The 24,426-nt window shown below is 34.4% G+C and overlaps 1 protein-coding gene across 1 annotated transcript; it reads right to left on the bottom strand.

The window, feature by feature from the left end:
- Positions 1–7,374: 7,374 nt before the first annotated feature.
- LOC110800205 (F-box/kelch-repeat protein At3g06240-like) lies at positions 7,375–8,913 on the bottom strand. The gene has a single exon (XM_022005502.2). It carries the CDS (start codon positions 8,756–8,758, stop codon positions 7,592–7,594), a length of 1,167 nt encoding a protein of 388 aa, XP_021861194.2. The 5' UTR covers positions 8,759–8,913; the 3' UTR covers positions 7,375–7,591.
- Positions 8,914–24,426: the final 15,513 nt, after the last annotated feature.

Genomic DNA, 24,426 nt, shown 5'->3' with positions numbered 1-24,426 from the left:
CCGAATAGATTTATAGCTAATTTTAAACCAGCTATGGATCTTTCTCATTTATCGTCAATTATTGAATTACATAATTTCATAAATATTTGTGATTTACATTTTTGGCATCAATGTTTATATATAATTACACTATTTCATAAATTTGGGTAATAAAAAGTTTTTACTGTGATATTTGTTAACAATTCACATGCATTATCCTTCAAAAACACGTTGTCAATGGAAAAATGGGTTTGTTGCTGCTAGTTGTTTACACTTTCCTATGGATCCAATGGCCAAATGTAATTTGATGGATTTATATTTGATGAGTATGCTAGCTTTGATTCATAGGAAAAACTCAGGATCGATGGTTGTAGGAGTATGAAATTTAATTCGGCTCCTAATTTCCTATTACCTAGGGGTGTGGATTCGGAAAAATGGACCGAGTTTGTGTCTGTTGGTGTTGAAACGAGTTAATTTTGTGAAACTTCAATTGAATTAACATACATTTATACCTAGTGGATTGTCACCCTCTCTTCCTCTTTTCTTCTCTATTGTTAGGGTTTACAAAACTAGGGTATTCTTAGGATTTACAAAATTAGGGTTTTTAGGGTGGATATAGCCAAATTTGACCGAAAATTTGATTATTTCCCCTAATTTCACTTTTTTTATATATTTATATATATATTTTTTTGCATTAGATTCTCAATAAAATATTTTCAGTTTAGTAAATACCTCTGTGGTGAGCTTGATTCTAGTTAAGTTTTGTGTGTTTAGTTTAGTTCAGGTTGTTTCTTTGTAAAGATTTGTGCGGGTTCAAAGAGAAGGTTAATCTTTAGACTACAATCGTACAAATCAGACGAAAATCATATTTTTCGAGGCTACACCAGATCTATAGACCCCCTCGTCAAAGAAGGTTGTAAATCACAGCGATATAAACGAGGGTATACAAAATATTTGGTATATTGGAGTACGATCGTTGCTATGGTAAAAAAAAGAAGTTTTTATTGTTCAAATCTTTGTGTATATGTCGTACGACTTTTTATCAATGAATTAATTTGATTAAAAAAAATATACCTAGTTTATTCCGAGTACTTAAAAACCAAAACCATTAACAGTTGGAGTACCTACTTTATACCTAATATTTAAAAACCGAAACTATTTGCATTCACGTGTCTTCCCTCTAGAGTATTTCCCCTCTTGTTCCACGTGTCACCCCTCTACAAACATTCATTTGCACCGGGCCACGTGCTTCCAAATAGATTTATAGCTAATTTTAAACCAGTTATGGATCTTTCTCATTTATCGTCAATTGTTGAATTACATATTTTCATAAATATTTGTGATTTACACTATTTCATAAATTTGGGTAATAAAAAGTTTTTACTGTGATGTTTGTTAACAATTCACATGCATTATCCTTCAAAAAAACGTTGTCAATGGAAAGATGCGTTTGTTGCTGCTAGTTGTTTACACTTCCCTACGGATCCAATGGCCAAATGTAATTTGATGGATTTATATTTGATGAGTATGCTAGCTTTGATTCATAGGGAAAACTCAGGATCGATGTTTGTAGGAGTATGGAATTTAATTGATAACATAGTGTTTTTTTTGGCAGTAATTTCAAACATGCATTAAAACGATAAAAAACAACAACATCGCCCATTCCTATCAGCCTACAGCTGATTCATGGGAGATACAACTAACACTATCAGAATAACATAAGTAACAAGACTCAACTCTCCTAACAGAGGTAGCTAAACATGACACAGAACTACCACACATACTACTACCGGTATGCAATAATGCAACAATGTAAGGGGCTTCTTCAATGGACGATGAACCAAATTAGCTGGAGGGCCATCAAGTTTTCTCTTCATTCCCACTTTGAACCTGCAATCACCGTCACCACGAGAATGATATGAGTATTTTTCTAGTTTTTTCAATTTCACTCTTCTAGTTCCCTTTCCATGAATCTGAGCTATGACTTTTCTTCCTCCTGTAGGAGAAGAAACCATGCGATCATGCTTGTTGCTGAAAGACGACCTAGCTATACACCCAACTTGACTATGGTTGTCTTTAAACATGCCAAAGACAATGGTTGAAGAGTCACTCTGGTCTTCACTCTCCTTGGGTTCAGGCAACCCAATCTCCATCTCCCTCTCCAACTTATCATCCTTGTTTTGATCCTCGGACATTGCATATTGACATGTATCCCCCATGGTTGACAGGGTAGAAGTTGACAAATTTTGTTCCCGATTTTCATTTGGCCTCTCATGTTTCCTCCTTGAACTAGCAATAACTCTAACAGTCATAGGAGATTGGGACTTGGAGTTGTAGTATTGCACCAACTTCCCTTGCTTTAGCTGAACATAATCCTTTTGTGAAATAGTAATATAGGAGCCCGACCTTCTTCGGTTAACAAACCGATATTTGGGCTCTATCATATGTGATCCTTCAAATTTGTTGACACTCTCACAATATTCCATCATCTCATTTCTATCTCTTTTCATATCCTCACTCATTTGATTGTCTTCTTCCACAATCCTGCAACTCCCCATCCTCCATATCTAAAAATTTTGATTTTACATCTTCATCCTTAGCTGACTCATAATCACCCTTTTTTTCACACTCATCTTTTATAGACCCCTTCTAAGGATTATGGCCATACCCCATATTACAAGTCTCAACCTCACTTCTCTTTGCCTTTTTGTGAGTGTGGGATAAACCAATTCTCAAACCCAATGGAAAATACTCATGATAACATAGTGTTGTACTTAATTGTTTTTTACTAGACTTGTTCAAAGGGCCGGAAGTAAACGGGTTGGGTTGGGTTTAGCATATTTTTTGTCAGACCGGGACGATGCCAAAATTAAACGAGTTAGGCCGGGCTGGGCTTTGTTTGGGTCTATATGATCTTCAAATGGCTTTACATACAAACGGGCTGAATTGGGGCCTGACCAAAGTCAAAGCAACCACCATGATCTTAAAAAACAAGAAAAAAATAAAAAGATTCAAACTGTAAACAGCTGCAGTATCTTCCACCATAATATATTTCAAGAAAAACATTAAATAGAGAAATTCCAGTTAATCTCATTGATTGGAAATTCCGAGTTAATCCACCATAATATATTTTAAGACATTTTCGTAAATATTTTGCTTGAAAACTATAGGTGGTATAACGTTAATTGTTGACTGTATATTTGTAGTTATTGACTGCATATTACTCGGTGTTGATTGTATACCAGTTTTTCGTTGACTGTATAATTTATGATTGCTAATGAATTACTAAAATGCAATATTTTGTATTGGTAAGTGATTGACTGTATATTTATAGTTGTAGATTGTTTATTACTAGAAGCTTACTGTACATTGTGAGCTGTTGATTGTATATTATATAGTTGTTGATGTATTATGATTTATGAAAATACAATAATGACCGCACATGTGGCCCACATTTGATGACATGTCACTGTACTTTAACCCATATTTAATGACATTTTCGTAATAAAATCATCCATTATTTACGAAAATGTCATTTGATTTGAAATTTCCGATCAATGAGATTAACTCGGAACGACTCCATTATACCAAAGTCTCACTATACATAGTTTAATAACTTCGCTGCCCTTCACCAGAGAGGGAAAATGGAAGAGGAAAGCAAGTAGAAAGGGAAAAATGTTGTTGGATTCGAGCACAGCTTCTTAGCTACCTCATTATACACCAACGTGAGAGTGATGGATAGCTCAGTTGGTTAGAGCTTCCATCCCGATTCTAGGTGATCCTAGTATCGATTCTCATCCCCGCCCTTGTGACTCATTTGCACCAAAAAAACATTATACACCAACGTCAGTCAATCTACTTGCAAAATGTTTAATTAAACTTTGAAACTTATTATGTGCAATAAAACAAAATTTGAGTGGAAAAATACAAACAAGGGAGTGTATTTAAACGCAAGTGATCATATTTAGACTTAATGCATACCATATTCATATATTGGATCACTATTCTGTCAGATTGGTAGAAAATGTTACAAACTTACAATATCGTCATTTTACTGGATGATCATTAAGTTCTCTGCCGCCGATCAGTCCTAATATCTAGGACAATGACTTAATCAGTTACCAAGTTATCCTGTCATCACCTTTTTTTACTTTGATTTTTATTACCCTTTTCTTAATATATTACCCCCATTCCAAGCATGCTCTGAATTTCAGCACAACTCAATATTTTCTGACTGTACACTAATGAACAAACAAAAACTTTTACCATTTAGGGACGACGCCAGGAACCCATTTTGACAGGGACCAGACAATTTCATTTATTTTTTATTTTTTGTAGTATTAACTATTTTGTGAACATAATCAAATTATCACAACTATGGAAAAAGTAGAAATGGTAAATCGAAAATAATATAACTAAAGATAATAAAAAATGAATTTAAGATAGATAATTTTTGTAAGTATTCTTTGTGAAAGATATTACGAAGGAAATGATCTTTGAAACAAAGAAGAAAAGAACAAAATCTGAAAGTGTGTGTGCACTGGGAGTTGAGCCGCTTTAGAAGGAGACTCATGACCTTATTTCAATGTCTATTCTTACTAGTAATATAGGTATATAGAAACTCCTGAATTGTGACAGGGCCACGGGCCCGTGGCCCAGCTACGCCCCTGTTACCATTCAGTGAAGATTCACAACACTATATTGAAAATCAAAACACAAAGCTGAAGAAAAAGTGAAATACAGAAGTCTTAAATTGTGGTTAACTTTTCTCATTAAAACAGAAGATTAGATAGAAAATGAGGAAATTTACTCCGATATACAAGTTCTTTGAAGAAAAATGTGCAGTTTAGCACCCCGAAAATTGAGATACGGATTACCAAAAGGCATAGTACAAACAACAAAACAGCATCCGAAATTCCAAACAAAGAAACAACAAAACATCAGTAAAGGAAGCACAACCTGCAACTGAAACTGAAACTGAAACAGAAGCAGCAGCTGCGACAGAAGCAAAGAGCCCTGGTATTGAAACTCTTTTTACTTGTAAGTTGCAAGTTGTTAGTCAGTACAACTGAAATACAGTGAAAAGGTAAAACTTGAGCTGAAGCAGAACTACTTACAATTGATACTAAAATGAAGTAGCAGCTTCTCTTAGATTTTTGAGATAGGACATAAGTAGTACGCCTATCCATCAAATTGAATCAAAATTTGAACTGCAAGCTGATGTATCATTAGGCTTCTATACAAATGTCAATATGTCATCACCAGTTCACTACAACAAGGCAGGACCATCTTCATCTGATGGAATACAAAATTGCATTACTTCTCATGGAACAATCTCAAAATAATCGATCGAGTCGACCATGTATGCAAAGAGAATATCGCGAATGTGCTTCAGTGAGAGTTTAAAACAAGTACCCTAGACTCCTAGTAATAATTTTTAAGTAACATTCCAATTTCAAGCAACAAAGGGGATCATCAGGGCAGGACACGCCCCAAAAAAATATACAAACGCAAAGTGCCACGAAAAACAGAGCTGAATCAACTCACATACTGTATTTTCACTTTTAAGCATACAAGTCAAAGAAACACAAAGTAGATCGTAGTACTTAAGGATTACCTTGAACAGCACGATACTAAAGAATAGGCATACAGTAAACAATTAAAAAGGTTGCAGTTATTACTTAATATATAACCTAGCTTATAGAAAAATGCCAAAGCCATTTCCAAACATATTGTTTTATTGGCTCCTAATACACAAACATTGATTTCAAATACAAATTGGCATGAGTTAAAGGGGTGCATATACAGTAGTAACTAGTAATAGTGAATAACTAGAATAGAGGTGAGAAATTCATGAGGTGAGAAGTTTTTTCTGGGTTCTTGAGGAAGAAAATTTACTTTCTGGTTTATTTTGAATTCGGGCCAAATCCGGAGAGGAAAACGGGTGGTTTGGAATTTAGATGGTCCAATTAAGATAGATTTAGGCAAGCGTACTTGTTTGATTGTTTCTCTCTTACCGCGTAGTCGCGTACTAACTAGGTTGATCACCGGGTTGAGCTAGTGGGTTAATATGTTTGATCATTTGTGCATTGTGTTGTGTCTTGCCGGTTTTTGAGCAGGCCAGACCGGTTTGACCCACTAGTCGGGTTGGGTTGGGTTGAGCTGAACCCAGCCTAATTGCCACCTCTAGTACCAGGCAATACTCAATAGGAGGATGCCACACAACATGAATTTGTTGAGACATGTTCTCTTTTGCTGTAACAAATTGCTTAGTCTCTTTCGTTTATTTCAGGTTGCAATCAATTGGAGTCGCGCAATATGACTTGAGCGTCCTTGTTGCAACTACTCGTATCTTCCATCATTATCGTGAGAGTAATCATCGGTTGTGTTCCGGTATCGGAATTGGGTGGTGTGGTCGGATCTTCATATCTTGAGCGTGGAGATGAGTGCCTGCAAGGTGAACCCGAACCCGGATTAGGGCCTCCGACGCCCAACATTAGTATCATATTGTGAGATAAAGCAGTGAGATAGGAGAGAGTGTGTAGGAATCCCTTTACCTTCCCCCATAAAACAGTATTTATAGGGGTTTGAGTGATATTAGGTTATTTGATTTGGGCCTTGGCCCTTTTGCACTTTGGGCACATACTTTATAATAAGCCATTCTTGTATTTCATTTGGGCCACGGGAGTATCCCGTACAGGTTGTGCTATCTCAATGAGCATTACCTCTTATTTCATAACTGAACAGCTGAACTCTTGCTTTATGTAATGCACGATCTGTTTTAGCTTACATGGTGACATGTACCAGAAAGTTTACGCTCTGCAATAATTTCTCACTTCTTTCCCTCGACTAGTTAAATATTTTCAGAGGCAATCAGCTGACAGTTAAAATGGTAGCTTAGCTTTTAATGGTATGAGAAATATCATCTAAATTACTCGATCTATCTGAATCTGCTAACATACACTTTTTGTTATCTACAGCTGAAGATAAATCTGTGCGCCAAATTGACAGTCTCCTGGATTAGAATCTTTCCTATAATGTCAGCCTTCAACGGCCTCAACTAAAAGGCAATAACTGAAAAACTATATTAACCAACAACCATGCTGCACCTAATCGGATTCCTGTTTGCCAGTACTGAGACTTAACTGTATCTGAATCTCAGTCAGTGACAGTCAGTCTGAAAAACAAAAAAACCTAAACCATCAAAACCGTATATACTTTGAAGTAATTTCTCTGGTAATCCGCAAACACAGCTATGTGGCGTGCAGCACAGGAGGTTGAAAATTGCCAGAAGCATTCAAAGTACAGGGCTAAATTTGAGTTATGAATCTTATTCTTATACCATAACATTCTTACTGAGAACCAAACTAAATTACTAGCATGACTACATTAGTATGAAGAAGAATACTAAAGCAAGTTCATCAGCACTTGAGTAGTATCACAATCTCATGGCAAGGTTCTACATTAAACCAAACAAAAAAACATGCAAGGAAATTCCAAAACATTACTACAAGTTTCTGAAACTTAGCAAAAATAAGCAACAAGTATGCAACATATTACTTAGCTGATATTTTCCCCCTTAGCAGTAAGTTAGTAACTGAAGCCTAACTTGTCACACAACTCCGTTATTGCAATGAGGCGAGACAAGGGTCTCAATGAAGCTCCCTCCAACCACAAATTTACCTGGAATTCCATCAACTACAATATCCTTTACAGTTTCATCTTCTGAATTGTAGATTGTCAATTTCTCATTAGTAGTTTCCTCACGCATCACCAGCACAACTTGTTTCTTCCCAAACAAACATATTGGCCTATACATTGAATCAGAGACACGAATGAGAAACATTTTAGTCCAAGATTCCTGGAAACCATATTTCTTCATCATCCAAGCAACAGGTGATTGACATCTATCAAAGATATCAGGAAACCCGCAAAGACACCCTTCAAGCGTCACCAGTCTACTAAACGCTAAGTGTTCAATTTCCTCCTCATCATCATCAAAATAATTACAGGTACACTTTATCTCACTGTCCACCAAACTCGGAAATGGCAGTTCGCGAAACTTCTCTTTCCCTAAATCAAATGTTGCAATAACAAATGAGTCATCCGAAGCCTTACTAGCTATCCAATGGATATTCCCATCAATGAAAACTCCTGGTTCACAATCACCGATCATATGATCATATGGGGAATTTTCAACTCTCTTCCAAGTACCATTTCTAACAGAATAAACATCAACACACATAGAAATCATAACAACCTTATAATCATCACTAACTGAATCATATCCAAGTCCATAAGTAGTGCTAGAAGTTTTAGGATCTCGAGCATAACCCAAGCTCGGCAATTCCTTAATCTCCCTTGTTGTTGGATTAATGAGCAACAATTTATTTAGATCATCATTCCTCATCAAGACCAAACCATCACAAGAACCATCTAGATAATGTGTTAAATAAAAGCGACGATCATCAAAATTGAGTTTTGTAGCAAAACAAGTCATTTCGTCGAACAGGTGGTGGGCATTGTTCAAATGGGTAGAATAGAGAGCGCCAGAATCAGGGGTATAAAGGATGATTGGTTCTTCTATTGATGGGTGTTGTTTGGTTAGATTGAGATGGGTTTTGACGAATTGGGGTTGGGTTAGAAGATAATTCCACCGATTTGAGACGCAACGAAATCGGCCAACGGATTTAGCAGGAAGCCTCAAGAAAACCTCAACTATCATCTCTTCTGGAAGCATCTTCGATTGTTCTTTTTGTTCCATCTTTCTTGCAGACATTTTCAAGTACAATTCAAGATTTAACAACCACTCCACTGATTCATGTGAGTAGCAAAAGAAAGAAATAAAAGGGAAATTTTACACTTTTGATAATTGAAGTGAGTTGAAGAAAGGAATTTCCACTTGGTTCTTATTCGGTCATAAGGTTATTCATATTCAACTAGCTTTTGAGCCCGTAATTGGGATATCAGTGGGGCGGGTTTTGCGGGAGACCCGCCCCGCATCCGTCCTAAGTAGGCGGGGATGGAGGTAGGTTTGGCGGGTGATGGGATGGGGATGGGTAAAAATAACGTACCCGCCATGGGTGAAGGGGCGGGTGTGGATTTTGTGTTGAACCCGCCCCATCCCCGTCCGCCCCTCCTCATCCCCACTCGCCCCGCCCCATCCCCACTCGCCCCGCTTCATGCCCGCCATGGATGTTGGGGTGAGTTTCGATTTATTTGCATCTTTAGGTGATAATATAAATTTAGCTGAGATTGTTTTTTTCTTTTTTTGGATTTTTTGTTATGACGAGTATTTTTCGATTATATAGGTTACTTTAATCATAAGGTTTTTTTTCTATAGTTAACTTTGATTACTTCGTATATATGGCAAATGTTTGCTAAATAAGAAAAATTAGGCGGGTATTAGCGCGGATATGAAGCGGGGATAAGACGGGGATGGATACCCAGTTGGGTGGTGGGGCGGGGATGGATTTTAGCTTACACCCGTTGGGGCGAAAATGGGGATGAATTTTGTTCCCGCCATGGGTGATGGGGCGGGGATGGGGATGAAAATTTTAGGTGGGGATGGGGATGGAGGGACCTACATCCGCATCCGCCCCGCCCCATTGACATCCCTAAGCCCGTTCATAGAACAGGCGATTTATAGTGGTTGTTCAGATGTCTTTTGAAGTTTTAGTTAGTGAGTACTTCTGACTTTTGGTAATATATGAATTAAATAGAGGTGTAATTTGAAGGTTGGAAAAATATAAAAATTATATGTTGAATAAATATTGGATGTTAAAGGGGTGGAATGGAAGAAACTAATGACTATATTAGACTAATCATAATTTGATGTTGAATAAGGAAAATGTAGTGGAAGAGGCATTAGAAGTTGTAAATCATAGAAACAATAAAGAAAAATTGAAAAAAAAAAAAAAAAACAAAATGATGGATGACCATATCATTTACAATACCCTATTTTCTAGATTGAGTATATAACATACTTTCAGGTTTATAAGTAATTTTGTTGGACCCATTTTTTAACACTTGTTTTACATAAAATAAAAAATAAAAAATTATTTTTTGTTTAAGTATGGTCGTATAATAACACATTTCAGTATAATTTTTTTATGTATTTATTAACTATTATAGGCTAAGAGTATAATGCATTTTTTTGAAAATTTTATATGAAAATCAAAAAAATATTTTGCCATTTTGCTTTTTATGGAGTTTCTGTAATAGCTTACTACGTATATTATAGAAACAGTAACAATACATATTTGTATTTTTTCCATTCATAACATATACTTCGTATGTTTTTCAAATCAGTAACAACATATATTTTTTTATCCTTGTCGTAATACATGAAATCATAATTTATTTTTTCATATATACTTCTATTATATTAAAAAGAAGGAAAGAATAAGAAAAAAATCAAGACATCGGATATTTTAAAAGATTTTTAATTTTTTTTTTTTTAAAGAAAAAAATACTAAGGACTCACCAGGACGTGACACGTATCATTCATGTTGTGTCTTTTAGTATATAGTAATAATAGATAGATATATTATTAGTCACGTGACACGCAAGCGCGGGTCAACGCCGGAGAAATTGAGTTGACCATCGGAAATGAGTGTTGGTCCCAATATATTCATAAAAAAAAAAATGGTCCTATATCATAACTTTTTTTAAAAAAAGTTTTTTATCACGATTTTTTGACTATAAAGATCATTTCTGAACAAATATCTTAAATAAAATTTACATTATGTATAACAAAAACTGAATTATAGAATTGAAATCTAGCGTCTGACCTATAGAATTGAAATCCGATTTATTTATTTATTTTTATTACAACCATTTATATGAATCCTCAAGAAACTTGCATGTTCCTTTGAAACCTCTTATAAGTTATGTATATAATATACTAAAAGAGAGGAAATCAATGTGGTGATGACAAATGTCACTCATTGATTGACATCTTTTTTAATTTTAAAAAATAATTATTAATCTAAATTTATTTTGTCTTATTGAGGAAGAATCAGAGAGGATATTATTGATTGCCATTATAAAACTTAAAGATTTTTTGAATATTCCGTTCTTAAAGATTCATATATTATGCTAAATAATCTTTCCTAAACCTAAAAAACTGACTATATTGTTATTTAGTTAAAAAATATTAATGTCATTATATTATTTTCACTTAGCTATGTAAAATATATGGACATATATTTATGCACGTAATCAGAAGCTTAAGTAATTATTGCACGAATGTTTCGATTATCTACGCTATTATATACCACGTAATAACTTATGGAAATTAACTTGCAAAGAATAAAATTCTAATATGTTACTTGGTTACTTAAGCTGTGAAATTGGAAATTACAATATTGGCGAACAATTTTTTTTATTAATGTCGTTTATCATACATAATAAGATAAAACAATGGTCTCCAATATAATTAATATAAGTGATACGTGTGCAGTAATCGAATTATGGCATAGTTATATATACACAGTAGATTTTTGGTGTAGTATTCGTATATGGTGAATTATGATCAATGTTAATCATCTACTATTAACCATCTAAACATGCATATTTAGGGCATTTATATGCGTAAATTTGCAATCATGACATACATTGCAATAGTATGTGTAACTAAGATATTTTTTTACATAAGCTAAGTGTGTAATTAATATCAAATTATTTAAAAGTAAAACATTTCCTAAAATGATAATTCATATATTGCCGTGAATAATCATGATCATCTTAAAGTATTCGCACGACTATTTTCTAAAATTTGCTTAGCTTTCCCATATGACTATCTAAAGATATTTGAATTACCAAATACTACTTAGCTTTGTATCTACACCATTTACCAATATCACCAAATTTTGACCTCTATTCTATAAGGGAATATGAGATGATTTGGTGTCCATGTAAAAAGATTAAAATGCACCCATTTGGTTACTAATTAAACTACGTTACCTCTATTATAAATAAGAAAATGATTTAAATTAAGAAAACAAATAAGCATGCCGACAATATAAAGAGGAAAATAATCAATAATACTTACAAAAAACCCCCATAAAAAAATTAGAGTAATATCAAATGTTGAAATTAAATTCTTTGATTGATTTTGTCATTTTGTATACCATACATTAAAGCATAGAATATACCATTAAAATCTTAGCTAAAAAAGCAATGTATAGTCAAAAATCAACACAAATTCATGAAAATAAGGGCATAAGAATAATTTTCAATTTTTTATTCCTTTCAAATTCTACTAATTTTTTTTATGTATTTAATTTTATTCAAACTTCTTTTATTTCATCTCAATTTTCACCTATTAATTTGTTGACAAAAGTTGATAAAACTAATACGTATTACATTTTCTTTAATTCAAAAACATGGTAAAACTAATTATCTAAGAGTCAAAATTGCAGTGTAAATATTAAGGGATAAAGTACTTAGTTTATCCCTCAAATTTTGCAATTTAGAACCAACAATAAATTTAAAAGGACATGCATTCTGTCACAAAACCAAAAATGCAAGAACCTAACATGTATGGACTCAAGCAAATTTTGAATTGACTATTAATTGTAATTGAATGTGAATGAAACTAATTAAGAAAATAGTTGTTTATAAATTTTATTCAATAAAATTTCAATTTCAAACAAAATCATATTGTTAAGAAGTAATTATTTATTTAAGGAATAGACTTAAATTTAGCAAAGTAAATAAGTTTAAATGAAAATTTAGAAAATAAGAAATTAAGGAAATGATCAAGAAAAACAACTTATGATAAAATTTTCTAAAAAAAAATAGATCAAAATTAATGTTGAGATTCCTCTCAAACCAAAACAATTAGTCAAAATTGTGAGGCTGACAAAAAATGATGGTAGTATTATAATAAAATTATTACATTATTAATAAGTTTGCACTACATAAATATTTTGAATATGTTATGTAAAGTATTGCAATATTTTATGCATGCATCACACTTTATGATCGGGCGAGTTTGGTTTTAGGTTGGGCCGACGACGAAGATAGACATAGATGATTGACTAATATTGACTAATAAATAGAGATTTTGTGTTGATGAGCGGGTTTGAGGATATCATCTACCCACCTTGGAGATGGAGTGAGTTTGAATTTATTGGATTTGAATACACTCACTAAATCCTAACCATGTATGTCACTTTTTAAATAATTTTATCAACACAATCAATTTTAATACCCCGTAATAAACTTATGTCAATATATTCAAAAGTTAGTTGAAAAATAAAGTAAATTATGTACCGAATATAGGGAAAACAAATAAGCATGCCGACAATATAAAGAGGAAAATAATCAATAATACTTACAAAAACCCCCCATAAAAAAATTAGAGTAATATCAAATGTTGAAATTAAATTCTTTGATTGATTTTGTCATTTTGTATACCATACATTAAAGCATAGAATATACCATTAAAATCTTAGCTAAAAAAGCAATGTACAGTCAAAAATCAACACAAATTCATGAAAATAAGGGCATAAGAATAATTTTCAATTTTTTATTCCTTTCAAATTCTACTAATTTTTTTTATGTATTTAATTTAATTCAAAATTCTTTTATTTCATCTCAATTTTCACTTATTAATTTGTTGACAAAAGTTGATAAAACTAATACGTATTACATTTTCTTTAATTCAAAAACATGGTAAAACTAATTATCTAAGAGTCAAAATTGCAGTGTAAATATTAAGGGATAAAGTACTTAGTTTATCCCTCAAATTCTGCAATTTAGAACCAACAATAAATTTAAAAGGACATGCATTTTGTCACAAAACCAAAAATGCAAGAACCTAACATGTATGGACTCAAGCAAATTTTGAATTGACTATTAATTGTAATTGAATGTGAATGAAACTAATTAAGAAAATAGTTGTTTATAAATTTTATTCAATAAAATTTCAATTTCAAACAAAATCATATTGTTAAGAAGTAATTATTTATTTAAGGAATAGACTTAAATTTAGCAAAGTAAATAAGTTTAAATGAAAATTTAGAAAATAAGAAATTAAGGAAATGATCAAGAAAAACAACTTATGATAAAATTTTCTAAAAAAAAATAGATCAAAATTAATGTTGAGATTCCTCTCAAACCAAAACAATTAGTCAAAATTGTGAGGCTGACAAAAAATGATGGTAGTATTATAATAAAATTATTACATTATTAATAAGTTTGCACTACATAAATATTTTGAATATGTTATGTAAAGGATTGCAATATTTTATGCATGCATCACACTTTATGATCGGGCGAGTTTGGTTTTAGGTTGGGCCGACGACGAAGATAGACATAGATGATTGACTAATATTGACTAATAAATAGAGATTTTGTGTTGATGAGCGGGTTTGAGGATATCATCTACCCACCTTGGAGATGGAGTGAGTTTGAATTTATTGGATTTGAATACACTCACTAAATCCTAACCATGTATGTCACTTTTTAAATAATTTTATCAACACAATCAATTTTAATACCCCGTAATAACCTTATGTCAATATATTCAAAAGTTAGTTGAAAAATAAAGTAAATTATGTACCGAATATAGGGATGTAGATTGTTTACGGGGCGGGTTCTTTTGGAGACCCTCCCGCGGATTCATCTCATGGCCGAGCAGGGATGGAGGAAAGTTTGGTGGGTGATGTGGTTAAAAAATGTATGATCCAACGCGGGTGATGAAGCGGTAATAGATTTTAGATTGGACCTGCCTTCCTTGATTTTCCTTCATCTAATTCATTATAAATAAATATATCAACATTTTTTTACACTCCTTTTATTCCAATTTAATCGTCACACTTTCTTTTTTCGACAGTCAATTTAATTTTCATACTTCTTTTATGGCATGAACTCACTAATATATTACATCTCTCTTCTCACTATCAAAATTTAAGGTCTCACTTATTCTCTCATTCACTTCAACTACTTTTGTGCTTAAATATACTCCATATTAGATAAGCCAAAAGCTACTTATCATATAAAACTCCGTGAAAACTTAATGTGACGATTAAATTGGGAGGGATATGATACTATCCTACACATTATGTAGTATAACGTTTTGTTTATTTACTCAATTACTCTAATTAATCAGATAACCAAATTGTCGAATTCTCTAGAAAAAAGATTTAAAATTCAAAACACTCTTACCGAAAAAAAATAGGTGAGTCTAGGGGAGGGTTTGAGGTGGATGGGGATACACGGGTGGGTGGTAGAGCAGAGAGGGATTTTGTTTTTTACCCCCTCGAGACGAGGATGGGGAGGGGTGGTTATCGTTCCTATCACTGGTGGTGGCGGGTATGGGGATGAAATTTTTTAGACGGGTACGAAGTAAAGGTCGCGCCCCGTCTCAACGTCATCTCTAGATAAATAAAGTAAATGGTGGGGTTATGTGTTAAGTGGTCGGATAATGAGGCAGATGGGACGAGTATTAAGGTAACTATCGAAGGGAATGGTGGATAAAAATAAATTTAATTTTGATAGAGGTGATGAGATGATGAATATAAGTTTGTCCATGTACCCTTTTTTGTTTTATTTTTTCAATAAATAAGACGACAGATAGGTTAACACAAAATTTATCCATCATTAATTTGCAACTTGACAATTTAAAACAAACCTTTCAATAATTGGAAAATTTGGTAATATTAATCCAACTTTTGGCCGATTTTCTTTTATTAATCCCACCTACGACATATTTTTTAATAATCCCACCTTTACTACCCGACGACTTTTATTGGGCTTAAGTGGCCGGTAATCGGTGAAAAAGTCAACGAGATGGTGATGAATTGATGATGATGACTGAATATATCGAGAGAGAGTACTGCCATGTAGAGAAATAATGCCGCTTACAACAGTTTTATGACCTGTTGGGCCCAATAAAAGTTGTTGGGTAATAAAGGTGGGATTATTAAAAAATATGTCGTAGGTGGACTTAATAAAAGAAAATCGGTCAAAGGTTGGATTAATATTACCAAATTTTCCTAATTTTAATTAGCAGAATATCTATGACCTCTATTATGATGATTATTATCTACCACTATAGTTTAAATTTCATATAAATTTATATTTAGATTACAAACCGTGCATCACACGGGTACTATACTAGTAACCCTTAAAGAAAGACTCAACATTGGTGGTTTAAGAAATTTCTCAGAATCGTAGTACGAACCTGCTGGGCGATTTGGGCTGCCGGCGACGAACCTACCACTACCGGCGACGCCCCTCCCACCTGCCGGCGACGCACCTTCCCAGCCCGCACTACCGCACTTCCAAAAACCCGCCACAGCCCGCACTACCGCACTACCGCCACCCGCCGACGCTCCTTCCCAGCACAACCGCACTACCGTAAAATCTGAGCAACCGCACTACCGCACAACCGCACAACCGCACTACCGCACAAACTAAATCTGGTGAGTTGTATTTCTGCTTTTTTTTTCTCTCTGAAATTAAATATGTTATTTTTTTTATGAATTTATTTTCTTTTTAGATTGTGTGGTGTGTACTTGTTTTAGGTTGAATTTCTGGAATTTTGTGAAAGAGGTTGCTTTAGTTCTTGATGGTGTTCATTTCATGTGCTCTTAATTGTCTGGCATTCTTGAAAATGATGAGCAATAGTCAAAGTAGCCGTTAAGGATGATCGAGAAACGTTTAATTTGGCCCCTTATATAATGATTTGATGTTTTTTCAGTTGATGTTAGCTGTAATGACTGACTTGTAGTATATATTCTACGCAGTAATAAGAATCTAAGAGAAAGTTAGTAAAGAATAATAGGCCAATTGATGAAAATAGTCCTAATAGATTTTAGATTAGGCGTGAAAAATGATATGAAGCCACGTGAATTCGGGAGTATGCATGATTTTTGTGTTAGATTTCAAGAAGATATTTGTGATTCGTTCTCAACCTTTTAGTGTATGGAAAGTTCTAAAGGGGTAGGGGAGTTATCCTAATGAAATATAAGCATATTTTAATGTCAAAAGTTTATGACTTTTGATCGACTATAAGGTTGATTTAGGGATAAGAATGATACATTTTAAGTAATTATAAGTAACTACGTTTTTATCAATGAACTAATTTTTACCTTAAAAAAAATAGAGTAACTACGTACGATTTTAAAAAAGTAATTCAAAATATCATTAATTATTCACAATTCCTAAAAAAGTTGGAGCAAGATCATAGTTACTAACTAGTTGTATCATTTTAGACTAGATCTAAATGCACGTGATGTATGCTTGATATTTAAAAAGGCTTAATTACATAAAAAATAAGGGCATTTTACATATTTCAGGGAATAATGCCAAACTAATCAAGAGTTGGTTTACATGATAGAGAATCTCCCAGACGCTAAGACCAACTTTAGTGGCCGGGTGGCTAATTATAAGTAAATTATTGAACTTTATATAATTTATAAGTGCGTTTGAATAAATTATTGATCTTTATATCATTAATAAATTATTTAACTTTATATCATTAATAAGTATTGATTTTTATATAATTAATAAAATCAATTATTTGATTGTTTATTTAGAAAACTTCGAGCGGTAGTTAGACTATATAGTATGTTTAGTAACATGATTAGTGTGAGATGTGTAGAGATTGGTTAGTAACATGTTTTTTGTGAGATGTGTAGAATTTGGTATCATGAAAAGAAGAGAGCGTAGTTGGATGTATAAATGGTTGCCTGAGTTGATCACCTTGCTGTGCATGATTACCATGCAAATGCATATAAACGAATTAAGTACATCCACTACCAAATAACAAGAAAGAGTAATGGAAAGAAACCAGATTGGATGCCTGAGGAAGTGCATGCAGAAATGATGAAGTACGTGGATGATGATGAATTCAAGAAAATATCTGAGCAGGCTAAGAAAAATAGAAGAGGGGGTTCATTATCCAACAAAGTTGAACCATCACATTTCCAAGGTTCCATTTCCACAACTGAGGCTGCAAAGAAAATGGTAAGTTTAATAATGTAACTTAATTTCATTTAACGTTGTTAGTAATTTGATTATTTACACAAATTACTTGTATGATTAGGCAAAGGAAAGTGGAGGTGTGATGCCTACAGCCGGTGACTTATATTTGAGGACACACACCAAGGAAGTACCGGGTAAAGGGAAAGTCCCTTGTAGTAGCAAAGCAAAGCAAATCAAGGTAACTTACTATTATTCTTATTTCTAAAATATGACTAAATACTTTTGAATGTGACTTAGCAAATTAAAACAAAGCTTATGAAACATGTTGAAAAATGGGACCGAATAAGCGTTAGATGTGAGTAAATACATTTGGATGTGACTTAGCAAGTTCAAACTAAACTTATGAAACACGTTTTAAGTTTAAAATCTGCCCCTAGGTGATTTAGTTGAAAAATGGGACCGAAAATGCCTTATTTAGCCTATATATGACCTATATCGACCAAATATGACTTAAATGTGCTTAAATTGCTTAGAATCAGTTTTAGAAACCTTTAATATGCCACATAAAACATGTAAATGGTTTGAAATGACAAGTTTGGTTCCTTAGTTCAAAGTTGGGCGAGAAAATGACATTATAGGCAATATATGACCTATAACGACCAAATAGGCCTTAGATGTGAGTAAATACCTTTGAATGTGACTTAGCAAGTTCAAACTAAACTTATGAAACATGTTTTAAGTTTAAAATCAGCCCCTAGGTGATTTAGTTGAAAAATGGGACCGAAAACGCCTTATTTAGCCTATATGTGACCTATATCGACCAAATAGGCCTTAGATGTGAGTAAATACCTTTGAATGTGACTTATCAAGTTCAAACAAAGCTTATGAAACATGTTTTAAGTTTAAAATCTGCCCCTAGGTGATTTAGTTGAAAAATGGGACCGAAAATGCCTTATTTAGCCTATATATGACCTATATCGACCAAATATGACTTAAATGTGCTTAAATTGCTTAGAATCAGTTTTAGAAACCTTTAATATGCCACATAAAACATGTAAATGGTTTGAAATGACAAGTTTGGTTCCTTAGTTCAAAGTTGGGCGAGAAAATGACATTATAGGCAATATAGGACCTATAACGACCAAATAGGCCTTAGATGTGAGTAAATACCTTTGAATGTGACTTAGCAAGTTCAAACTAAACTTATGAAACATGTTTTAAGTTTAAAATCAGCCCCTAGGTGATTTAGTTGAAAAATGGGACCGAAAACGCCTTATTTAGCCTACATGTGACCTATATCGACCAAATAGGCCTTAGATGTGAGTAAATACCTTTGAATGTGACTTAGCAAGTTCAAACAAAGCTTATGAAACACTTTTTAAGTTTAAAATCAGACCCTAGGTGATTTAGTTGAAAAATGGGACCGAAAACGCCTTATTTAGCCTATATATGACCTATATCGACCAAATATGACCTAAATGTGCTTAAATTGCTTAGAATCGGTTTTAGAAACCTTGAATATGACACATAAAACATGTAAATGGTTTGAAATGACAAGTTTGGTTCCTTAGCTCAAAGTTGGGCGAGAAAATGACATTTTAGGCAATATATGACCTATAACGACCAAATAGGCCTTAGATGTGAGCAAATACCTTTGAATGTGACTTAGCAAGTTCAAACTAAACTTATGAAACACATTTTAAGTTTAAAATCTGCCCCTAGGTGATTTAGTTGAAAAATGGGACCGAAAACGCCTTATTTAGCCTATATATGACCTATATCGACCAAATATGACTTAAATGTGCTTAAATTGCTTAGAATCGGTTTTAGAAACCTTGAATATGCCACATAAAACATTTAAATGGTTTGAAATGACAAGTTTGGTTCCTTAGCTCAAAGTTGGGCGAGAAAATGACATTTTAGGCAATATATGACGTATAACGACCAAATAGGCCTTAGATGTGAGTAACTACGTTTGAATGTGACTTAGCAAGTGAAAACAAAGCTTATGAAACATGTTTTAAGTTTAAAATCAGCCCTTAGTTCTTTTTTTTGAAAAATGGGAGCGAAAATGCTTATTTAGCCTATATATGTTTTAAGTTTAAATGTGCTCAATTTAATATATTTGTTAAGCATGGGTGATAATCATTTTAATTCTTGTAGGAAAACTATGAAAAAAATGTTGCTGAATGTGTTGAAAAAGGCATTGCTAAAGATCCCAACCAAATCTACTTTGAGACAGTAGGTGGGAGAAAGAAGGGAAAGGTCCCCGGGCTGGGGAGTGGAGACTCTCTATACTTTGCACCATCTAGAAGGGGTGGTAGTTCTTCTAGCTCATACACCCCATCTATTTATTCTCAAATGTCATCTCGATTGGAAGAGACTCAACAACAGTTGACCCAAAAATCCATTGAGCTTGAAACAACAAAAAATCAGATGTTAAAGGCTATGGAGGACGATCTACTTTTGAGGCAAAGGGAGAGAGAAGAAAGAGAAGCAGAGCGACTAGAGCACCAAAGGGAGATGGAAAGGGAGAGACAAGAGAGAGAAAGGGAGAGACAAGAAAGAGAAGAACATGCCGCCCAGATGAAAAAGGCAATGGAGTCTTACGAGCGGATGTTCAGTCAATGTACTGGTTTTCCTTTCTCGCAGTCGCAGGACCCTCGAGATCCAACCAACGGCGGGACACCTTTGTGTTAGGTAGTTAGTATTCTTGTATTAGTTTGAACTAGTTATAACTTTTCGTATTAACATGTTTGAACAACATTATGTGTATTATGAATCTTTGTTGTATGACTTTGAACAGGTTTAATATTATAACATCGAGCAGGTTTCATACGATTTTACAGAATTTATATAAATTCGTATATATACAGGCATATATAATATTTACAGGTACATATATAATAGTTATACAGGCATATAATACAGGTATATATGCGATTTTACAAAATTGGCTGCAAATGATATTTGCATAATTACCGACCGCAAAGGCAGTCACAAATTTAGTGACCGCCACTAAAGCAGTCACTAATTTAGTGACCGCCACCAAGGCAGTCACTAATTTAGTGTCCGCCTAGGCAGTCACTAAATTAGTGACCGCCACCAAAGCAGTCACTAATTTAGTGACCGCTATGGCAGTCACTAAATTAGTGACCGCCACCAAGGCAGTCACTAATTTAGTGACCGCCTAGGCAGTCACTAAATTAGTGACCGCCAAAGCAGTCGCTAATTTAGTGACCGTCTAGGCGGTCGCTAAATTAGCGACTGCCTTAGCGGTCACTAAATTAGCGACTGCTTGACGATCACTAATTTAGTGACTGTTTATTGCGGTCGCTAATCCTGTCGGTAAATTTTAGCGACCGCCTTCCAGTTGGAGTTTCCTAAATTACCGTCCAGGTGAAAACTGACCGCTTTTTTGCGACCGTTGGCGGTCGCAACATCTTTTACCAACCGTTTTTCGCGTTTTACCAACCAATTTTAGCGGTTGGTAATTAATCAATTTCTTGTAGTGCAACTAGACCTAGTAAACGGGTCGTTTGGATCGGATTTGGGTCGTGTCCATTGGGGTCGGGTCATTTTCGGGTTATTTTTTCCCGGGTCGGTTTCGGGTATGGGTCGGGTTAATTTCGGGTTTCGGGTCACTTTGGTTTTTTATAATCGGGTCGGGTCTGGTTCTGGTCAAAATTCCCGGTCAATATCGGATCGGCTCAATATCGGATCGGGTCGTATCAGATCGGTTCATATCGGATCGGGTTTCTCGGGTTAGATTGAGTTTTTCGGGTTGGAACATATATTTTGGGTTTCGAGTTTTGATCAGGTTATTTCTCTTTAGTTTTGGTGGTCAAACATTATTATTATTATTTATAATGTTATTATTATTTAAAAAAATTTAAGGGTTTAGACTTAAGCGTATACGGTTCGAAGTTAATGGTTTATGGTATGAGAGTTATAGTAAACAATACTCTGAACACGAGACTAGTTCTACTATTAATTTACGATCGAGAATGCGAGAATTGAGACATGTACAAATATAATACTCCCTAATTACTCTAGTATCACTTTTGGACATAATATTTTGATATAAGCTAGTTAGAATAGAACATTGCCTATGACTTTGGCCATTTGCTTAGTTACTTATCAATTTTTATCTGATAAGTTATATTTTATGTCAAAATGGAAATCTTGAATTTTTGAAGATAGGATTTTTAAATCTATTTTACCATGTGCTAATGTTGATTTTATTTCCATTATTTTCTTATCATTTGTTAAATGATCTTTTTTATATGAGCCAAAAAGAAGATAAGAATTACGAAACTAACATATCGTTATTCTATGTTTTTTTTTACATTATCATAATATTGAAACTTTTTCCCCGTAACACAAAAGAGTATAAATTAATAAAAGGAAAATAATAATAATAATAATAATAATAATAATAATAATAATAATAATAATAATAATAATAATGAGGGTTCTTCAGGATCTCGCCTTAAGGAGGGTTCTTCAGGATATTATTGTGGATGGTGGTGCGGGTTTTGGAGATTGGCAGTGGCGGTGTGCCACTCTACCTTTTCTGTTAGGTGGTTTCGGGGTTTACACCGCGCAGGATTCTTCCGCATATGCTTTTGTTGCCTCGCGTCTCCAGTCTCATGGTCTCCAGAACAGACTGTTTGGGCATATATGGTGGTGACTCTGTTTTGGGCCTTGCTTGTGATTTAGCTTTAAATAGCTTTCGGGATTTGTGTCAGTTCGATCCTCTCGATCTCTACCGTGTGGTACCAGCCCCCCCATTTATGAAAAAGTTGGCTACAGTGTACTTTGATATGGTAGAGACGAAGATGATGGGACAGCACAACCCGAGTTCCAGAGAAAAGGCTATACTCATTAGCAACCGAGCGACACACTCCTTAGACTTCTTGAGAGCCCTCCCTATTGAGGGGTTAGGGTAGACGATGCACCCAAGATAATTCAGGTGTGTTTTGTGTTATCGCCTTGCGATTCCTATGTTCCCTCCTGACTTTACTTGTCCTTGCTGCTCTTCGAAAATCATAGATCGTTTCGGGGATCACGCAGTGCATTGTGGTAATGATGTTGGCCTGAAATTCTGCCATAACTTGGTTCGAGATGTGTTAGGGGATATCTGTTCACAGGCTGGGGTTGTTGTGCAGAAGGAGGTGCCTTTGGGATTTCTGTCTGAGGAAGGGAGAGATCTCCGTCCTGCAGACCTTCTCGTCTACTCTATGCTTAGATGTCACATGTATCTCTCCATTCACCGGGCCAGGAGTTGATGCTTTTGCTCCTGGGGTTGCTGTCGCTAATGCTGTTGCCAGGAAGAAGAAGAAGTATGAAGCGAAGTGCATAGGCAACGGATATGGTTTTATCGCTTTTGCTTTCTCCACCTTTGGAGAACTAGGGAGTGATGCCATCGAGTTCATGTCTAGGGTCTCACGGGTTGCTCAAAGTAACACGGCTGCTGCTAACATTCGTTCTTTTCTTTTTCATCGTTTGTGTTTTGCTTTGATTAAGGGTGTCGGAGCCCAATTAGTGGCTAGGCTCCCATCCAACTTTGTGTAATCGCTTCTATAATAATAATAATAATAATAAAAATAAAAAATTTAAATAATTATAATATGAAAAAGTAATAGGAACTTATATTTAAACTAATTGGTAAATTTTAGTTGTTTTTCGGTTCGGGTCGGTTTTAGATTTTCGGTTCGGATCGGTTCGGGTTGATTTAAAATTTACAGTTATTTTCGGTTCTGGTTATTTCGGTTTCGGGTGAAGTTCGGTTCGGGTCGTTCGGGTATCGGGTCATTTCAGGTCAAATCTCTTCCGGGTCGGTTTCGGTTTCGGGTCGGGTCTATTCGGTTTTCGGGTTAATTTCGGGTCGTTGTTTCGGATCAATTTCGGGTTACAGTTCGGGTCAATCGGGTCGGTTTTTCGGGTCCGGTCAGTTTTACCAGGTCTACTAGCAACACTTCCTTGAATTTGACACAAGTGCAGAACTCTCAGATTTCTCTTTCTCCAATGCAGACTGCATTTGCATAAATTTCACATCACATTTATCAGTTTTAAGACTTCATCTACTAGAAAAGGAAACAAACGAGTTTGACAGTCCATACGCATTTCTCTATGGAACTCATCAATGCACAAGCAAACTTTTAAGCTACATATATACCAGTCACACACTAACACTACACACGGAAGAGATTATATAGTAGCAGCCTAGCAGCATGCCGTCCAGCCTTCAACGGCCTCAACTAAAAGGCAATAACTGAAAAACTATACTTCCTCTATTCCAACAAAAATTGCAACACTTTGACTAGTACGTCCTGCCAAGACACAACTTTAACCATAATTATCTCTAATTATCTTTTTCTAAAAAAATCTTAAAATTTACGGTTTTTTCATGAAATGCCCCTGAGGTTTGCAATAATGCACCAAATACCCCTGCGCGTTTCAAAATTCATAGAATACCCCTAATTTTTCCAAACTGTTCATAAA

The sequence above is a fragment of the Spinacia oleracea genome, chromosome 1 (genome assembly GCF_020520425.1).
Source record: "Spinacia oleracea cultivar Varoflay chromosome 1, BTI_SOV_V1, whole genome shotgun sequence".
In the NCBI taxonomy this organism is placed as follows: domain Eukaryota; kingdom Viridiplantae; phylum Streptophyta; class Magnoliopsida; order Caryophyllales; family Amaranthaceae; genus Spinacia; species Spinacia oleracea.
This window is presented reverse-complemented; position numbering and strand designations above follow the sequence as displayed.